The 15,947-nt window shown below is 40.7% G+C and overlaps 1 protein-coding gene across 1 annotated transcript in view; it reads right to left on the reverse strand.

Moving 5' to 3' along the window:
* Window positions 1-15,947, reverse strand: part of PRR5 (proline rich 5) — a gene marked incomplete at its 5' end in the record, with an annotated part of 53,341 nt that overhangs the window by 25,119 nt on the left and 12,275 nt on the right. The window contains 4 exons of the mRNA XM_082311069.1: window positions 3,441-3,581; window positions 5,814-5,905; window positions 10,273-10,330; window positions 10,996-11,044. Of these exons, the coding sequence (XP_082167195.1) occupies window positions 3,441-3,581; window positions 5,814-5,905; window positions 10,273-10,330; window positions 10,996-11,044 (340 nt within the window). The remainder of the gene's footprint in view (window positions 1-3,440; window positions 3,582-5,813; window positions 5,906-10,272; window positions 10,331-10,995; window positions 11,045-15,947) is intronic.

The following is a 15,947-nucleotide window of genomic DNA, read 5'->3' on the forward strand; positions in this document are numbered from 1 at the left end:
TGGATCAGGCTATGCTGGCAACAGAAAGTTTGAGTGGTATAAAGCCCTTCTTCCACGCCATGGTGAAATTCCCACTGACTTCAACAGCATGGGAATATCACTCCTTCCCCCAGTTCTGGGGGACTGCTTCTTTCCTGATAGATTGCTGGGTTGTAATTAGTCCAGGTTATAGCACTGGTGAAATACAGAAGTGGCTCTACTGGATTGGAGAACCCAAGTCTAGTAATTAACCTGAAGAATAATTTCTGATGCTTTAAATGAGGGGTATCTTACAACAAAGCCTCAGATATACAATCTGCTATCACAATACCTGTAACAGCTTTATCCCGGAAATGGAGGTTCTTCTTGCCTTCAAAGAGGGACTGCATAAACAAGGTATGATATTTTCCTGCCCGACGCCCCTCCCTTTTTAAAAAAAAAAAAAACAAACAAACAAAAAAACCTTTGCTGTCTTAAATGCAAAGAAATGGAGGGATCTGGCTCTCTGGGCAAATTGTGAGGCATGTGTCAGGTTGGGGATCGTGTCTGTCCCAGTGTGTATCCTCTGTCATGTCACTGTATACCAGAGGACTGCTGTGGGTGCTGTATCACATGGTAGGGTATTAAATGCATGGCTGGTAGGCATACTTCCAGCAAATAGCTTACTGTGGACAGGATGAAAGCTTGGATGCAAAGAAGAAAAATCAACCACCCAAACAGTGAAGTAAGGGGCTCAACTTCATTTCACGCCCTTTTATTCAGGAGGTCTTTGGCACGTGCTGTTTCATTCTCCTTGCCAGAGTGCAGCCAGCTGAGCAAGCAAGGAACGTGTGCAACTTGCAGTAGGTCAGTAACTTCACAGAGGTCAATGAAATCGCTCACATGCTGAAGCCAATAAAGTCAACCCACACTCAGGTAAAACGTGGGCTTACTGAGCTTTGCCGAATCAGCACCTACCTCCTGAATAAAGTCCAAGGATTGCTGCAGCTTCCATTTCCTCTTTAAAAAACTTCCCCTCCATAAGAAAAGTGTCTTCTCCTGACAAACTGATAGAGCTCTTCCTCTACACCATGAGCAATACCAGATGCACCCTGCGTTAGTTACCAAGTCTCTGCCGCTTTAATCCACTCTAACAGGACAGACTGGTGCATGTCAGCATGGGCCTTTGTCAACCTGCGACCTTCAGCTGACGTTACAGCTGCTGTCTTCAAGAACACAACCTACTCCTTAATTGCATCACACAGCTGCACAAGGCTGTCACGGACAGAAACGGGGCAACTTAGCGCCAGGTTCAATGCTTGGTCCAGGGTCAACATCACTAGGTTCAGCTTCTAGCCATGGGAGTCCGCTCTGGCGTCACCAAGTTTGTTATGGAAGAGAGATCCATGGTAGACAGAAATAGGGATTAGACAATGTCCACACCAAGACATCGTCTCTCAGTCTGGGAAGTCCACGCACACAAGCCCACCATGTGTTCTTTGGGCAGCTGAATTGTTATCTCTCTTCCGGCCCTATTCACATGTTGAGTTAATCTAAGTCAAGGAAATTCCATTATATGCCATAAATGTATAAAACTTGCTTTTGTTTAACATGACATTTGAGTTTGCGAAAAAGCCTTTGCTCTGAAATCCCATTATTGACTAACACTGCCAAGCATGTAAATAGCTCACTCCCAGATCCTCTTCTGACCTTTTCCAGTAATTTCCATTAGATTATAAACCACAAGTTTGGCAGAGCTATTGCTAAGAAAGGACTTTCACCATCCCCACCACACAACCATAGGCAACATATGCAGAAACAAATGCTCAGAGGCAAACTCCCTCTGTTATCGATTTCCATCAACAGCTTTGCAATGAGAATGGATTTGGCCTTTTACCCTAAACAGGCATCCACCTTGTTAACACCTCTGGTTGTTGAAGAAAGCAGATTTGCAAAGAAACTGTTTGTTGTAGCACTAATCCGGGCAAATGACTCCACATCACCTCCTATGAACTTTCTAAATCAGGATGTTATTCAGTTCCCAGCTCACCACTGAATTCATTTGAAGCCTGATCTTGCCCATAGCCAACACAGACTCTCTAAAGAAAAAAAACACAAAAAAGCTAGCAGATCTGTTAGCAACAATGCTGCTGAAGCCTGGTTTAGAATGGAGTTTACCTCGCATCTAAGAAGGGGTGAGGCCTGATAGCCAACCTTCCTGTGATTAAGGTTTTCATGATGGTACTCTCTCATGTGGAATTTCTGGTGTTTATTAACACAGCTGGGTTCACAGTTCAATTATATGAATTCTTTGATGTCTCATTATGCAGTTAAGCCCATGCTCCAGTTTTCCCTAAGGCTCCTCTCCTCTCTCCAGACACTAATTTCCATGAAACTCCTAGGAATCTTAATATCTCCAATATTGCTGCCATTGTGCCACAATCAGCCAGCAGTTTCAAGCAGCATTTGGCAAGTTGGAGGTTAGGGAAAAGGGAGACAAGGGGCAAGCAGACTGTCCTATTACGTATCTTTTTCTGAGAAAACTAGGTTAAACACACCAGTATACACTCCACCAAAGTACACTGCGACAGCAAGGGTGACATACCATTTCTTGAACCAGCAGATGGAATCTTACTCCTTGCTCCATTTTCATCACCAGCCTTTATATTATCCTGTTCTTTAAAACAATTTCAGACACAGAACTAATTCATATGCTTATGAAGAGCAAAGAATCATTTTAAGCGTGAGATGCTATATCCTTTAGTTTGCCGTAAATCTATTTGTTTATTAAAAAAAAGCCACCAGCCAGGAAAATCTCAACTTCCTCACCTCCCGAGAATCCACTCCTGGCTCTCTCCCTCCCTTCTGCCTCATCCCCCTTCTCCTCAACACAAGCTCATGCTTTTCTTTAATTCAGCAAAATAAAATCTTAAACTTGCCTTTTGCCTGTAATTTCCTTTTCGTTTCTCCTCACAACTATTAAAAAAAAAAAAAGTAAATCTAACACTGAAGGCAAATACCAGTATCGATCTGGTCTTAATGTTTTTGTATCAACAGCTTTGATAGAATTTGTTTCCAGCGACTAAACATGACCATGATTCAACCATAAATTGCATATTCACTTTGTTGCCTACTCCAGATGTGAAGCTTCATATCCGGAACTGCTAATGCAGCAACACGCAGCATTTCATGGAAGTCATGTTATTACCACATACACCGGTCTGCTTGCAAAACTTCGTATTTCAAGGCCCACAGTTTCAAAATGAATCTTTACTCTCAGACCCTCTGGATCTTAAGGCATGAAATCTCTACTGTCTCTACTTTGAGATATTAGGATCACATTTAATTGCACAGAAGCTCTGGCATTCTGGGTAAGAAGTTTTCAATGAATGAGCAAAATCAGAGACTGCTTAAGAAGGCTTCAGCAATACAGTACAAAAAGACAGATAAAGAAAACAGCTTAAGAAAAGTAACCAATTTACCTGGAGTATTAAAAGCATCTGAATAATAGAAGGTGGAACTCTGGCTCTGGAACGTGATAATGCATCTTCCAATTTAATGTTGAGGGTAATTATATTCCTAAAGTGCAGAAGAGCCAGCTGCCGAACCGAGGGCTCCTTCCCCTTAGAAAAAGAAACAAAACAAGATGGATTATGAGCAGTGTGAAAATGAGTTTCAAAATCCTCCATCAAAATTCCTTCCTCCACTTCTGAGGGATTACAAGAATGGTAAACCTGAATGAAAAGCAGAGGAAACATAACAAAGGACACAGAGCAGCCTACAAATCTGCACAGCGAATTTGATTTGGCAGTAATGAATGCTGCAGACAATGACTGAGTCTGATTGTGCACAAAGATGATGAGGGGTTGGGGTGGGGTGTGGGGGAATCATACTTGAGCACAGAATATACATGAATATTTTGTACTTTAACCGTAACAAAATGTATCATGTTTAAAAAAAAAGAAGAAAAAAAAGCAAGGCTAAAAAAGGGTTGAATTTCCATTATTTCTCAAGATTTTGAGTACTAGCTGGATACCATCTTCAAATTATATTAGGAATCCTGACTCAGCCCACCTGTGGATCCTCTTTTTCTCTACAGTTTAGGAGACTTCACTATAAGGTAGAAGCAGAGCTGAAGTTTTATACTGCATTTTCAAAGACATCTTTTTGCAGTTCAAGCATCACTTCTCATAAAAAAAAAAAATCTCATCTGAAGAACACGATGCTAGCTCTGCCTGCAGAGATTAACACCACTTGCCTTATACCTCACGAGGAGTTGTAAAACTGTTCCCTTTGCCGGCATCAGGGCTTTTTCCTTGGGTGTATATATAGCTGTACATGCATATTCTTGCCTGCAGTTCTGAGTGCTGCCCACCAAATATTAACCCTCCTGGAAGAGCTGATATTCAGCTGGTATTGACTTACCTTAGCTTAGAATAAAAAAGCCTAACCCCACCCCACCCATTCCTTTTCACTTTGTTAATTATTTGTACTGAAGTAAAGAAGGCCAAATCTGCTTCAGTTGCTAATGAATAGAATTTATAAGAGCCCATAAGCACCAGCTGGGCTTTTGGAAGTATCCTTAGAACATCAGGCACCTAGATCTATTCGAAATTACATGGGAATTGGGGCTCTTAGCCTTTCCAGGTTCCTTTGAAAATTCACGCAATTATTTCCACCTGAAAGGTGAGGAGGCTTGTGTTGCTAAACTATTTTCAAAGGCCTCAGGAACACAACAGTGAAAAGGGGTATTTGGTGCAATTTTCAAAAACATCTGACTTAATTCTGATTTAGTCAAGTCACCATGGAAAACCAGGTTGAGAGCCTACATATATCTCCAGGTTCCCAAATGCCTTGGATTTAAATGATGTGGCACTTAGAAAAATCTCCCATCAGGTTCTAATAGGTTTTCAATACCATATTATGTCTATCGTTTTAAAGTTTCTAGTGGTAAGACAGAAGTCAATGGGTGAAGTAGTCCCGTATGTTTTTAGAGCTCTTCTCTTTCAGAATGAAATTTTGTGTAAAGTTGCAGCTTTTCCACTTAGTTCAGATTTCATGTCTGTAATTAACTGCAGATGCAAATGGTAATATCAATAACATTTGGACAATCATTTTAGGCATGAAGTCCACTTGGAAAAATGGGAGAAAGTTTCCAAAGTTTCCCCAAATATGTTTAGGCACCAAACTCCCACTAAAATCTGTAGGCATCTAAGAGCAACTCCAGAAGGCCACATATACCTATCTGGTACAGATGTCCTTCGGACTTAAGCGATAAACAACATTCTGTGGCCATCATTAAGTTAGAAGAGTGATCCTCATCCAAAACAGATCAAGTCCCTATTGTGGATTTAAAATTACTGGAGTCAAATTCTGTGCTCATGTAAACTGGTCTAACCTCACTGCCTATTGCTGTTCATTTATAGTAGCATAGAATTTGACCTTGGAAATACAATTCCTTTTCAAAAGTGGAGATATTTCAGAGATTAATTCACATCGCAGAGAAGGAAATGTATATATTTAAGTCAACACAGCTCCACTCATTTCAGTGTGTGCATATTTTAGTTTATCATTCGTAACCTTTTTCGACTTTTTGTGTAAGTTGACAGAAGCACTAACCATCCTCCCTGCACTCCACTCCTGTTTTCAAAGTTCCCCTTCATCTTTTTCACCCAAGCACTTCAAACCGCTGTTTGCATAAGCAACTTATTTGCATGACGTGACTATACGGAACAGCTGCACTGGGAGGCTGGCCCAAGGAGAGAGAGTTAAGGATTGCATCAATCTGTTGACAAACGAGTAAAGTTGCTTTTTCCAGTTTTTCAAGATTCTATAGTAACAGAGTAATTTTTCACCTGCACAGGATAGAAAATAGCCTGAAGCATGGGCAGGACATCACTGAAGAAAAAATCCCAGGTTTCAGCTAAGGTATCCAGTAGTTTCTGCCCTGCAAAAACACAAAACGAACTAGTGAACTGTTTAGGTTGTAATCAGCTAACTGCAAAGACTAAAACATGCAGGAAACAATGTGGATCTGCTATTATACACAAAAATGAATCATGTAACAGCTACTATTAGCAGTATGGAATTAGTATTCCTTTCACTGTATCAGATCATTCAGTATTTGTGTCTTTTCAGATGACACATCTGATGCTCTTAATAAACTCAGAGACCTTGAGGTTAAAGCTTACTCAGAAAAACCCTGTGAAGAATAATGAATAATAGCTCAGGTTACCTCCTCCTCTTCTTGCAAAAATACCTACTGGACAAGACTGCGGAGGAGAGCAGTAGGAGGAGGACACAGCAGGTTAAACGTGAAAATATTCCTGCAGAGAAATCTTCCCCACCATGCTCCCCTCTGCCCTCTAAGACGTAAGCCAGCAGATCAAACTGTGCTCTGTGGAGATCCTCCACAAAGCATCCCCTCAGCTTGATCCCTTAGCTTCCCTGTATCTACATAGAAAATCTCACCCAAGATCTGTAGAAAAAGAGAATGGTCTTGCGGCTCTACTTTTTACTGTAACTTTCAAAGGATGCAGTCAAAACGTGAGTTTCCCATGGTCCTTGCAGTGGGGCCACCTCCCTCCCTATGTCCTCCCCAGCTGCAGCCGCCGGGAAGCCTCCCCAGTGGAGATCAAGAAGCTTTGGCCGGGTCCTACAACCAAGTTGGACACAGAGTTCCTCACAGAACACTTCGCAAAACACAGAGGCAAATGCAGGAGCCGAGATCTACGGGAAAGGAAGTCTGGCTCGATAGCTGGATGCTGGCTTCAAATCCCTGTTCCCCAAAACCGCTTGTGTGACCTTGGGCAAGCTCTTTAGCATCCTCGTGCCCCTAATCCAACTGTGAAAGGTGAGCAATGCCACTGCACCTCCACCAGCAAGTATTATGGAGATAAATACATCAATGATTATGAGGCATTCAGACAAGATAATATGACTTATCAGGAAGCAAATTCAATAGCAATTAATCAATATTACTATCGGTGTCAGAATCACGTACTATTCTTAATTTTTGCATTACAGCATTACTTAGGGCCTCAGCTAGGGAACATTTTGCCCAGAATTACACACATCATATCACAAAGAAACTCCGCATGAAAGCATCTACACTCCCAGTTAGCAAGTGCCAATCTTTATTATGGGGTACTTGATCTCCCTGCATTTTTAAGCACATGACAAATAGCACCAGCTCTGGCCCATCTGCAACTCCTGAATTATTCGTGGGTTGATGACTTTAAGTGCTTTCAGTGACAAATGTGGATCACCGTGCCATACTGCAGCTGCTGGCTTGCAAACCACACCAAGGTCTTCATTTCTGCACCATCAGGCAGGAGCTCTCTCTGTCCTACACACTCGTGCACAAGACTGAACAAGGTGTTCTCAGTTTCAGTTTTTTAAAAATTTGTCTTGCATTAGTTCTAGTGAAACACAGCAGGGAGCCAGGTCCAAAATTCCTAGTAGCTGTAGCAGTAATAATAATAATAAATACCGTTGCATTATAACCACCATATACTAGTGTCTGAACACTGAAGTGTTTCAAAGATCATGAAGGAGAAGCCCAATCACTCTTACGCCTCAAGGGCAGAGCTTTAAAAAGAGTTAAATACATTAGCTGCCCACAAGTTGACGCTAAGCGGAAACTAAGCCCTTACGAATCTGGCTCCAGATGTGGGTGCTGAACATTCATCCTTTTCAAATCTTGCTGCCAGAACTGCATGAAGTCAAATTACCCTGTTGAGATGGACATGCCTTTTCTGCCGCACGCTCCCTTCATCTTGTGGGCTTGTTTTGTGAAGTGATGGATTTCTGTACAGCAGCTCAGAAAGGCTGCAAAGTTAACTGCCTTTTGCCAGGCAGGCCTTTTACTGGGGGCTGTGGAAGAATTCCTACAGTTTGTTGATGATGAGTATCTTTCACCTGGGGGAACATGACTTCCGTGTTCTTTCAAGAATATGTTTGGTTTACTGTCAGGCCAAGATCCCTACATTTACCATAAGCATTTACCAGATTCCAGGAAGCTGGGTGACTCTAAATGCTCATTTTAATGAAGCACAATATAGTCAATTTTGTATGACATAAAAATGCATGTAGTACTTTTCACAGTGCTTCTAAAAGTTAATTGAAACTCCTGAAAGAAACATAAGAATAAAAAAAATCATCATTTCAAAACAGAAGCTACAATTTTCAAAACCTCCTGCAGGACAAAAACCCTCCAAAGTGGGCTCTGAAGTGATCTTTTTTCTCTTTTGAAAACTTCGACACCAACCGGATAGGGAAACTCAAACCATGGGGTGCAGAACAACCTGAGATTTGAGGGCAGGACCGCTGCTGCTGCAGATCCAGGAAGGGAGCCCTGCTCAGAATGGGAGCTCCCAAGATTTCTGTGCTCCCAGCTTTGTCTTGGGTGTTTCGGGAGCCACTGAATACAGGATGGACTCTGGGGTGCTGCTGCCTCTGCTGCCAGGAACCCCAAATTCCAGCCTTGGAAACTCACATGAATGAGCAGCTCCCCAGGCAGGCTAACAGAAAGCTGTCTGTCAGAAAGTCCTCTGCCTCTGAATGAGATTCCTAAATTACAGCTACCATCCTGTAACTTGCTAGTTTTAGTGAGCTGACATTTCTGAGGACGGACTTGGAAAAAACATGGCCAATTTAATCCTCACCTTACCAGCATTTCTGACCATATTTTAAGGGGCAACCACAAAATGATACACCAAATTCAAAACCAATATCAACAGCTTGCTGAAATTTTATATTTGCTAAACATACTCCTACATTTGAAAGCCATTTAGTGGCCTCACATTTCAATTTTTCATCTCAGCGTTGATCTCAAACATCAGAGACAGTATTTTTGATTTTCAAGCTAGTAAAACCAGAAGAAAAAGGGGTTGGACTTTGGTAGGTCTCTGCATCTAATTTGCTGATTTGATACTTAAAAACCAACTTCCTTTGTGATTTACAAAGCAGCTATGAAGACCTCGAGATCCTTACAGCTTCCCTTGTGCCCTCCAAGCTGTTATTTTATATAACTAAGGAATTCTGTGTTCAGCTTAGAAGAGTTCAGGTACTTTTTTATGTGGTGGTTTGTTTTTTTTTTTTTTTTTTTTTTAATGTGAAATTGTTCTCTTTTTGCAGTGTTCAGGGCTATTGTATTTTCATCAGAAAAGCTGGGTCCCATAGCACCATCTTAATCTGATCAACTGTACTGTCAGTAATGAAAGGTCACATTTAGGATTTATAGAGAGCTGAAACTACTGGAAATGGTTGTCTCCAGGCTACTGCTTAAATAGTATATTTAGACTAAGTGGTATTATGACTGCAGCTTTGGAAAAGGAAAGACACATTTCTTTAAAATTGCCTCAAGACTCCCCAGAGATCTTCAGACTGTTTACATGGGCAATAATTCCTGAAGATACTCTGAAATCATTTTACCCCCTGATGATGTATAGAATCATAGAATCATTTAGGTTGGAAAAGACCCTTAAGATCATCAAGTCCAACCATTAACCTAGCACTGCCAAGTCCACCACTAAACCATGTCCCTAAGCACCACGTCTACCCGTCTTTTGAATACCTCCAGGGATGGGGACTCAACCACTTCCCTGGGCAGACAGTTCCAGTGCCCGACTACCCTTTCAGTGAAGAAGTTTTTCCTAATATCCAACCTAAACCTCCTCTGGTGCAACCTGTATGCCTACATGTAGGACAAAATGGCATATTTAACAGCACATCTAAATGCCGCACAACAGCATAGGACACAAAATGAGGGTGACTGTAAAACGACACATCTGGCGGAGGTTATCCTTGAAGTTTACTTCCATAAGGTGACACCTCCAGAAGGTACAGACAGACAAACGGAGCCTTGACTGTAAAAAAAAGACAGTGTCTGACCTTGTTTATGTAAGCATGAACCCAGAATAACTCTTAAAACAACCCACAGCATTATTTTGGACTTAGCCAGACACTTCAACTAACTGGGATCTTAGTGCTTGGTTTTTTGTTTATTGAGATATCTCACTCTATTTTTTCACTTTTTCTTAACAGTTAGCTGGCTATAATTGAAGGAGAAGGAGGTGTCCATGCTGGAGGTAATCTTTCCTTTACTCCCATGCTGCTGCTCTAGGCAATCACCTCTACTTGATGAAAGCCAATGGGAACACCAAGGCAGGACACAACAACAGGCTGCAGGAACGAATTGATACAAACTAATCCATAGTCCCGGAAAGAGAGTGGAAAGCATCACACTGCCTCCAGAATGCATTTGCTAGCTCCTGTGACAGACATAGGTAGCCATGCTAAAATCCAAGTTACCTTCATAAAACCGGATCTTGTCCCTTAGGATCACCATGCCTTTTGTGAGCAGCTGATTCTGTAAATAAAATATAGACTACCTTTACTCAATTCTGTACTTCCCTACAGCCATCGTATTTCACATTTTGTTCATTCTTAACTTTTGACAATAAAGGGGGTCTTTTATTTTAATGATCAATCACTAAAGGACTCCTCCTGTGCCCATCTTGCTTAAATCACTTGGGACACTTGTCAAATGATGATATAATCACCTACTGCTTTCAGGATACAGCACGTATTCTGCGTGCTTCTCGAACTTCAAATGGCTGACCCACAAAGCAAGTACTCTGTCTTAGAGAAGCAGAAATACTGCTCCAATAGACAGTGTGTACTTACTACTAAATGTCCTTCCTATTAACTATACTACAATGAACTTAACTGGTTTACTCAGGAACTTAAATTTTAAGTTAAAAGAGAATGTCTCAAGTCTACTGAAAGACAGCAATGTCATACAGAAACACAGTGACTGCACAAATCTATTCCACGGCTTGGGATTTCACTATCTAACTATATATACATAAAATCCAAATCTCATTATTCTATAAATGACAGAACACAGACAAGTCAGTCGACATCTCTGAATGGTTTCAAGGGGCTCCAGATCAGCATTTAGAGTGGGTGGAATGATTTTGCTCAGTACCATGTAACAAAATCTGATTTAAATGAAAGAAAACACATGCCTACCTGTAGATATTCAGTGAAAAAGGATCCCAGTTCTGTTTTCAATAATTGCCTGTATTAAAAAGAATAAGAAAAGGATCTGTGTAATCAGCAAATTGTATTAGCTGTGCACTGCATGGAAAAAGGGAAGTCACTAATAGCAAAATATTTTCATATGAGTACAGAGCCTGTCAATAATGCCTAACTAGAAACAGAGCAAACGGTCAACAATACCAGCATTCAACCAGCATTTCTGTGTGTTGAAAGATAATCTGCTGTGCTTTTAGATGGCTCGTTTGCACAAATGCACATGAAAGGAAATTGAGATTTGACGAAAAGAGGATGCTTTCCATCCTACATCTAACCGTTTTAAAAATGCTTGAGTTGTTCTGCTGTGCCAGGGCTTCACTGGCGCCTGGCGTTGCAGACGTGGGAGAACTCCTGGGGCTCCCTGCCCATCCATGGGCCTGAGCCAAAAAACGAGCACGTGACTTGGCTGACATGTTCAGAGCCAAATCATCCCTGTCCTGTGTAAGGTTGAAAAAGAGAGCCATGACAAAATGTTTAGAGAGAAACCTGAAGCAGGATGATACTCTGCGGGTTTTGTTGCAGGCATGAAACTTGGCCAGTTTTCCTTGAAAGGGTCACGATCCTCCAGTCCAGAGACCCATGACAGCTGAAGTTTCATATCGTTTCAGTGAAAAAGCAGGCAGGAATTTAACAGTTTAGCTCTGCCTTTCATCATTCCTCTACACTAAAACCTACAAAGCAATCTCAGAGAGCAAACCAAACTCACGTGCAAAAAAATTCCCACAAACAACCCTCACATTCAAAAACTGAATTCAACCCAATCCACAAGCCCAACATTCGTATCCAGATAAAACTCACTACATTGCTAAAGAGCTGTATGTCACTGAAGTCTCATGTGTTGGATGCTAGATGTACTTCTGGGCACTCAGGTCACTATTAAGATGCATAAATGAGAGCTTGGACCTTATAAAAATGTAGTCCCAGCTGGGTTTTCTGAACATTTGCAAATCTTGCCTGGAGCTCTTTTGAAAACCTGTCCCTGTGTGGCCACGTCAGGTCCCACGAAGAAATGAGGCCAAATTCAACTTAAAATCTAAACACCCACTTCAATTAAGATAGTTATGCAAATGATATATTCAGTAGCATGTTATCATCTATCCCTTTGGGTTATGTCTTTAACAAATAACTTATTAATCAAATTATTTAACTAGTAAACAAATACACATCTGGTTTAAAAAGTCCAGCATATCCCTACACTCCATGAAAAAGTCTGCAGGAGTTGGATCTGATGTTTTTAACACCACATGCTTCAGCACAGCCTCTTGAGATCTTCTGAAAATTCAGGGAAAGGAGGAGCAGGTCAATCTTTAGGAGGCCGAAATACAATATCTTATTTATTTATCCTTAAGCACATGTCCCCGCTGACCTCATAGCACCCTGTGGAAACACTCTAGGCATAAACGAAATAGAAAATAAACAAAAGGAAGGGGGTTTTCAGATGTTCCTAAGCATCAAAATCCTGTTCTGTTAGAAACCTGATTAATTCAGACAAACTATCTATGGACAAAAGTTTTCAAAGCCAGCTCAGGCTTTAGCCATTGATCTCTCATTGCCATGAACGGCCACAGTACGGCTAGCCCCCATGGCACGCTGTTGCAACATATGGGAGAGGACAATCTTTGCAGTGCCCTGGGACTCCATCCTCAATGGCACACGCTGACAAGCCCTTGGCAGGGGTTAAAACCCACCTCCCCTAAACATTGTTAACGTCTTAAAGACTTAAGAGTACATGAGTGAGTACAAGGACGCTATAGCCAAATCATGCCATGCTCACTCAAAGCGGGAATTTACTGTCCAAGTAGTGTGATTTTTTTCTGGATCACAAGTGATGGCACTAAAGGTTTTTCTTACTTTGAGCATGGATAGATAAACCATTTTTTAGGTTAAAATAACAAGAAAGTTGCAGTTTTGAATTCTCCTATGATAGAGACAATTTATTCCCAGATATCTCTTTGTGCCACTGTTTTTTAAAAAATACTGATACTTTATGCTGACACGTTTTGCTTAATTTTCTACCCTCTTCTCAAGCTAGCAGCTCTTTGAAGTCTAGTCCTGGATTCCTCACAGTCTTGAACAAGCAATTTGCAAATACCTTCTCTTTTCAGATTTTAGGTTCTACTGATAATTCCTGGCATTTAGGGCAGGAAATACAAAATGATGTTCTACTTATGCAATAACTAGCCCTCTGATAAAACAAAATCCGACCACATTTCCATTTTTTTCAGCTGTGAATGAACTAAACAACCAGCCTGTAGTTAATTATATGCACTGGACTGCATCACACCAAGCAGCACTATGGCTACATTAGCATCTCTGTTTACAGGGTGGAAGAAGAACTGACAGCACAATTAATGCATCTTGCTCTTTGAATCCCTCATAATACAGATACTTCATGCTGCTTAATTAATTTTTCATGAAATAGTGAGGCCCTCAGGCCACATCAGAACACTGCTGTTTGATGTTCTCTATATCCATATTCATTTAAAAGAGATCCACAACAAAACTGGATCCAAGACATTGCTTGCAATTTTTTTTCATCCTTGCTTAATTTCCTTTAACAAAAATCACTCAGGTTGTCACCTGTCAGATCCTGGATAATTCAGATTACTGAATAACCTTATCTAGATATGTGGACATCATGGTGGAATCCAGGTAAAAATCTGGCTAAACCTAAAACAGATCCCTGATCAGACAGCAGACCTCATTTCAAGCACATCCGATTTTGAAGCCAGTCATTTTGCACTCTTATGAAGCTTGTTTAGCACTGGTATGAAGTCTCCATTGCCTGTTTAATGACTTCATAAATTAAGGTGATAATATAAATTCACATAAAATATGCTAAAATAGCTCCTGACTTTTTTGTATCTTCCTGCTGCCACTTCTTTGGTTCATTTTGAAATCAACTCTCGCAACATTACTCAGAATGGAACTTCTAACGCTGTATAATACCTGTTAAATAAAGTCAAATGAAGCAAATGGAAACAAGTGACTTTACTGGATTTGAACTCTTGCTACAAAAAAGGAAACGCCACTGAAATGTGCTTTGTTTGCATCAAATCAGTATCCTGAAACTCAGAAAAGAGGCGGCTATAAATATGTATGAGCTTTAATACAGGACATCCTGCTTCCACTGTGTTTCCCTTTCCTTCTTTTTCTCCCTTGATTTACAAGTGGTGTAAATAAACACTTTGAAATGACATATGGTGCATGAAATGAAAAAGGAAAAAACACTGTATGATTACTATTATCACACACATACATCAAGAGAAATACTAAACAGTAAGTATATGCACATAGATTTTTATTACCTGACTTTTGACTCAATCCCCTATTAAATCATCTAGTAAGGGCTCAGAAGAAGTAATGTGCAAACATACACTGGTGATACTCCCAGTTACTAGAGTATCTTCTTACCACCTTACTGTACTTCATTAGCTTTAGCAGAGTTATTCAGGAGTTAAAGCATTATGAAAAGGACTGAAGTCACACACTGTTTTTTTTAATAGCAGGGCTTCTGAGCACTACATAACTCCATATTTAAGGCCACTGTCTAATGCCAGAGGAATGCAAGAACGGTGTCAAAAGGCATTGGTGTAAATGAGTGGCAGCTTTTATGAGCCAAACTTAGAAGAAAAGTAAATGGTACTGCACACTGATGTTTTCTTAAATAATCAGTGCATACATAACCAGGGTTCAAAGCCTTGAGAAGTGCGTTCAGAAAAGGAAGTTATACGTATTTGTTTGCACGTATGTGACATACAGTGGTTGAATATACGTGACATTCCTGAGTCAAAACAATGGTGCGCAAATATTGTGGGCATAACCTAACTGTTCAAATATTTACGCTTGGTCTGTGAGTCAACGTGGATATTCAAGGTTTAATTATGAAAAGTATCCCAGAATCTGCTCTAATTAAAGTAGTAAAATAAAATAACTTATTTTACTGTCCTGTAACTGTTGGAAAAAAGTTACTGATACTAGCTGTTTACCTGAATGCTTCCACACTCAAATTCTGCCCAGTGGAAACAATGGCTATTTGTTTCTTTTTATTTATGTACTTGTAGGGAAAATGCATCCAAAACAATCGTAAGGCAAATATACACTTGTTTCACTTCTGAGGTCATGTTTATGAATCAGATATTTTTGCATTCAATAATAACATTAACCCAAATAAAGTTATTTTGAATTAAATAACAATAGTAGTAAGCCAGATATTTTTGGTATGTGTCAAATCAGTAATTTCTTAGTTAGGTTTTCAGCTGAATTTAGGTGAGGTAAAAGGGCTTCCGTTGCAAATAGTCAGGAGGCCCCAAATCGTTATTGACTGTGGTTGGCAGTAAAATGAAGCAGACAGCAGGAGTGCAGTAGCTTCTGGAAAGAGCCCGTGGCTGGACGTGTGAACAGGCATGTTTAAAAAATAGCACTATCGTGCTCTCCTCTAGAGACAGATCTTTCGGCTGTTGTGTCCTCTTCACCCACTTGCAGTTTTCTCATCTTAGCTTTTTTCTATGAGTGAAGCAAGCAGGACACACACGAGAAGCTTCACAAAAACAAACTTAGAGTTGTCACCGAGAGGATGGACAGGTTTTGGCAATAAATCAGAAGGCTGTTCAGGCCAAGTTAGGAACAGGCAAGAGGGAACAACCTCAAAGCAGCAATAGACAAGAACCAGTCTCGAAAGCCACGCTGCATCTGACCAAACGCTGGCTCATCCCATGAGAGTTACGCTGCTGACGCCTCGTTTACGACAGCAGTTTTCTAGCTTGGTCTAGATTTCACAATATTTTGTCCATCAGCTCAGGTATGAGTCACCAACGTTGTCTGCCAGGAAGCAGAGCAAAACTGAGCAATCAGTCAAGATAACAGCAGCATTATCCTTACCCTAA

The sequence above is a fragment of the Platalea leucorodia genome, assembly GCF_965183815.1.
Source record: "Platalea leucorodia genome assembly, chromosome: 4".
NCBI lineage: Eukaryota > Metazoa > Chordata > Aves > Pelecaniformes > Threskiornithidae > Platalea > Platalea leucorodia.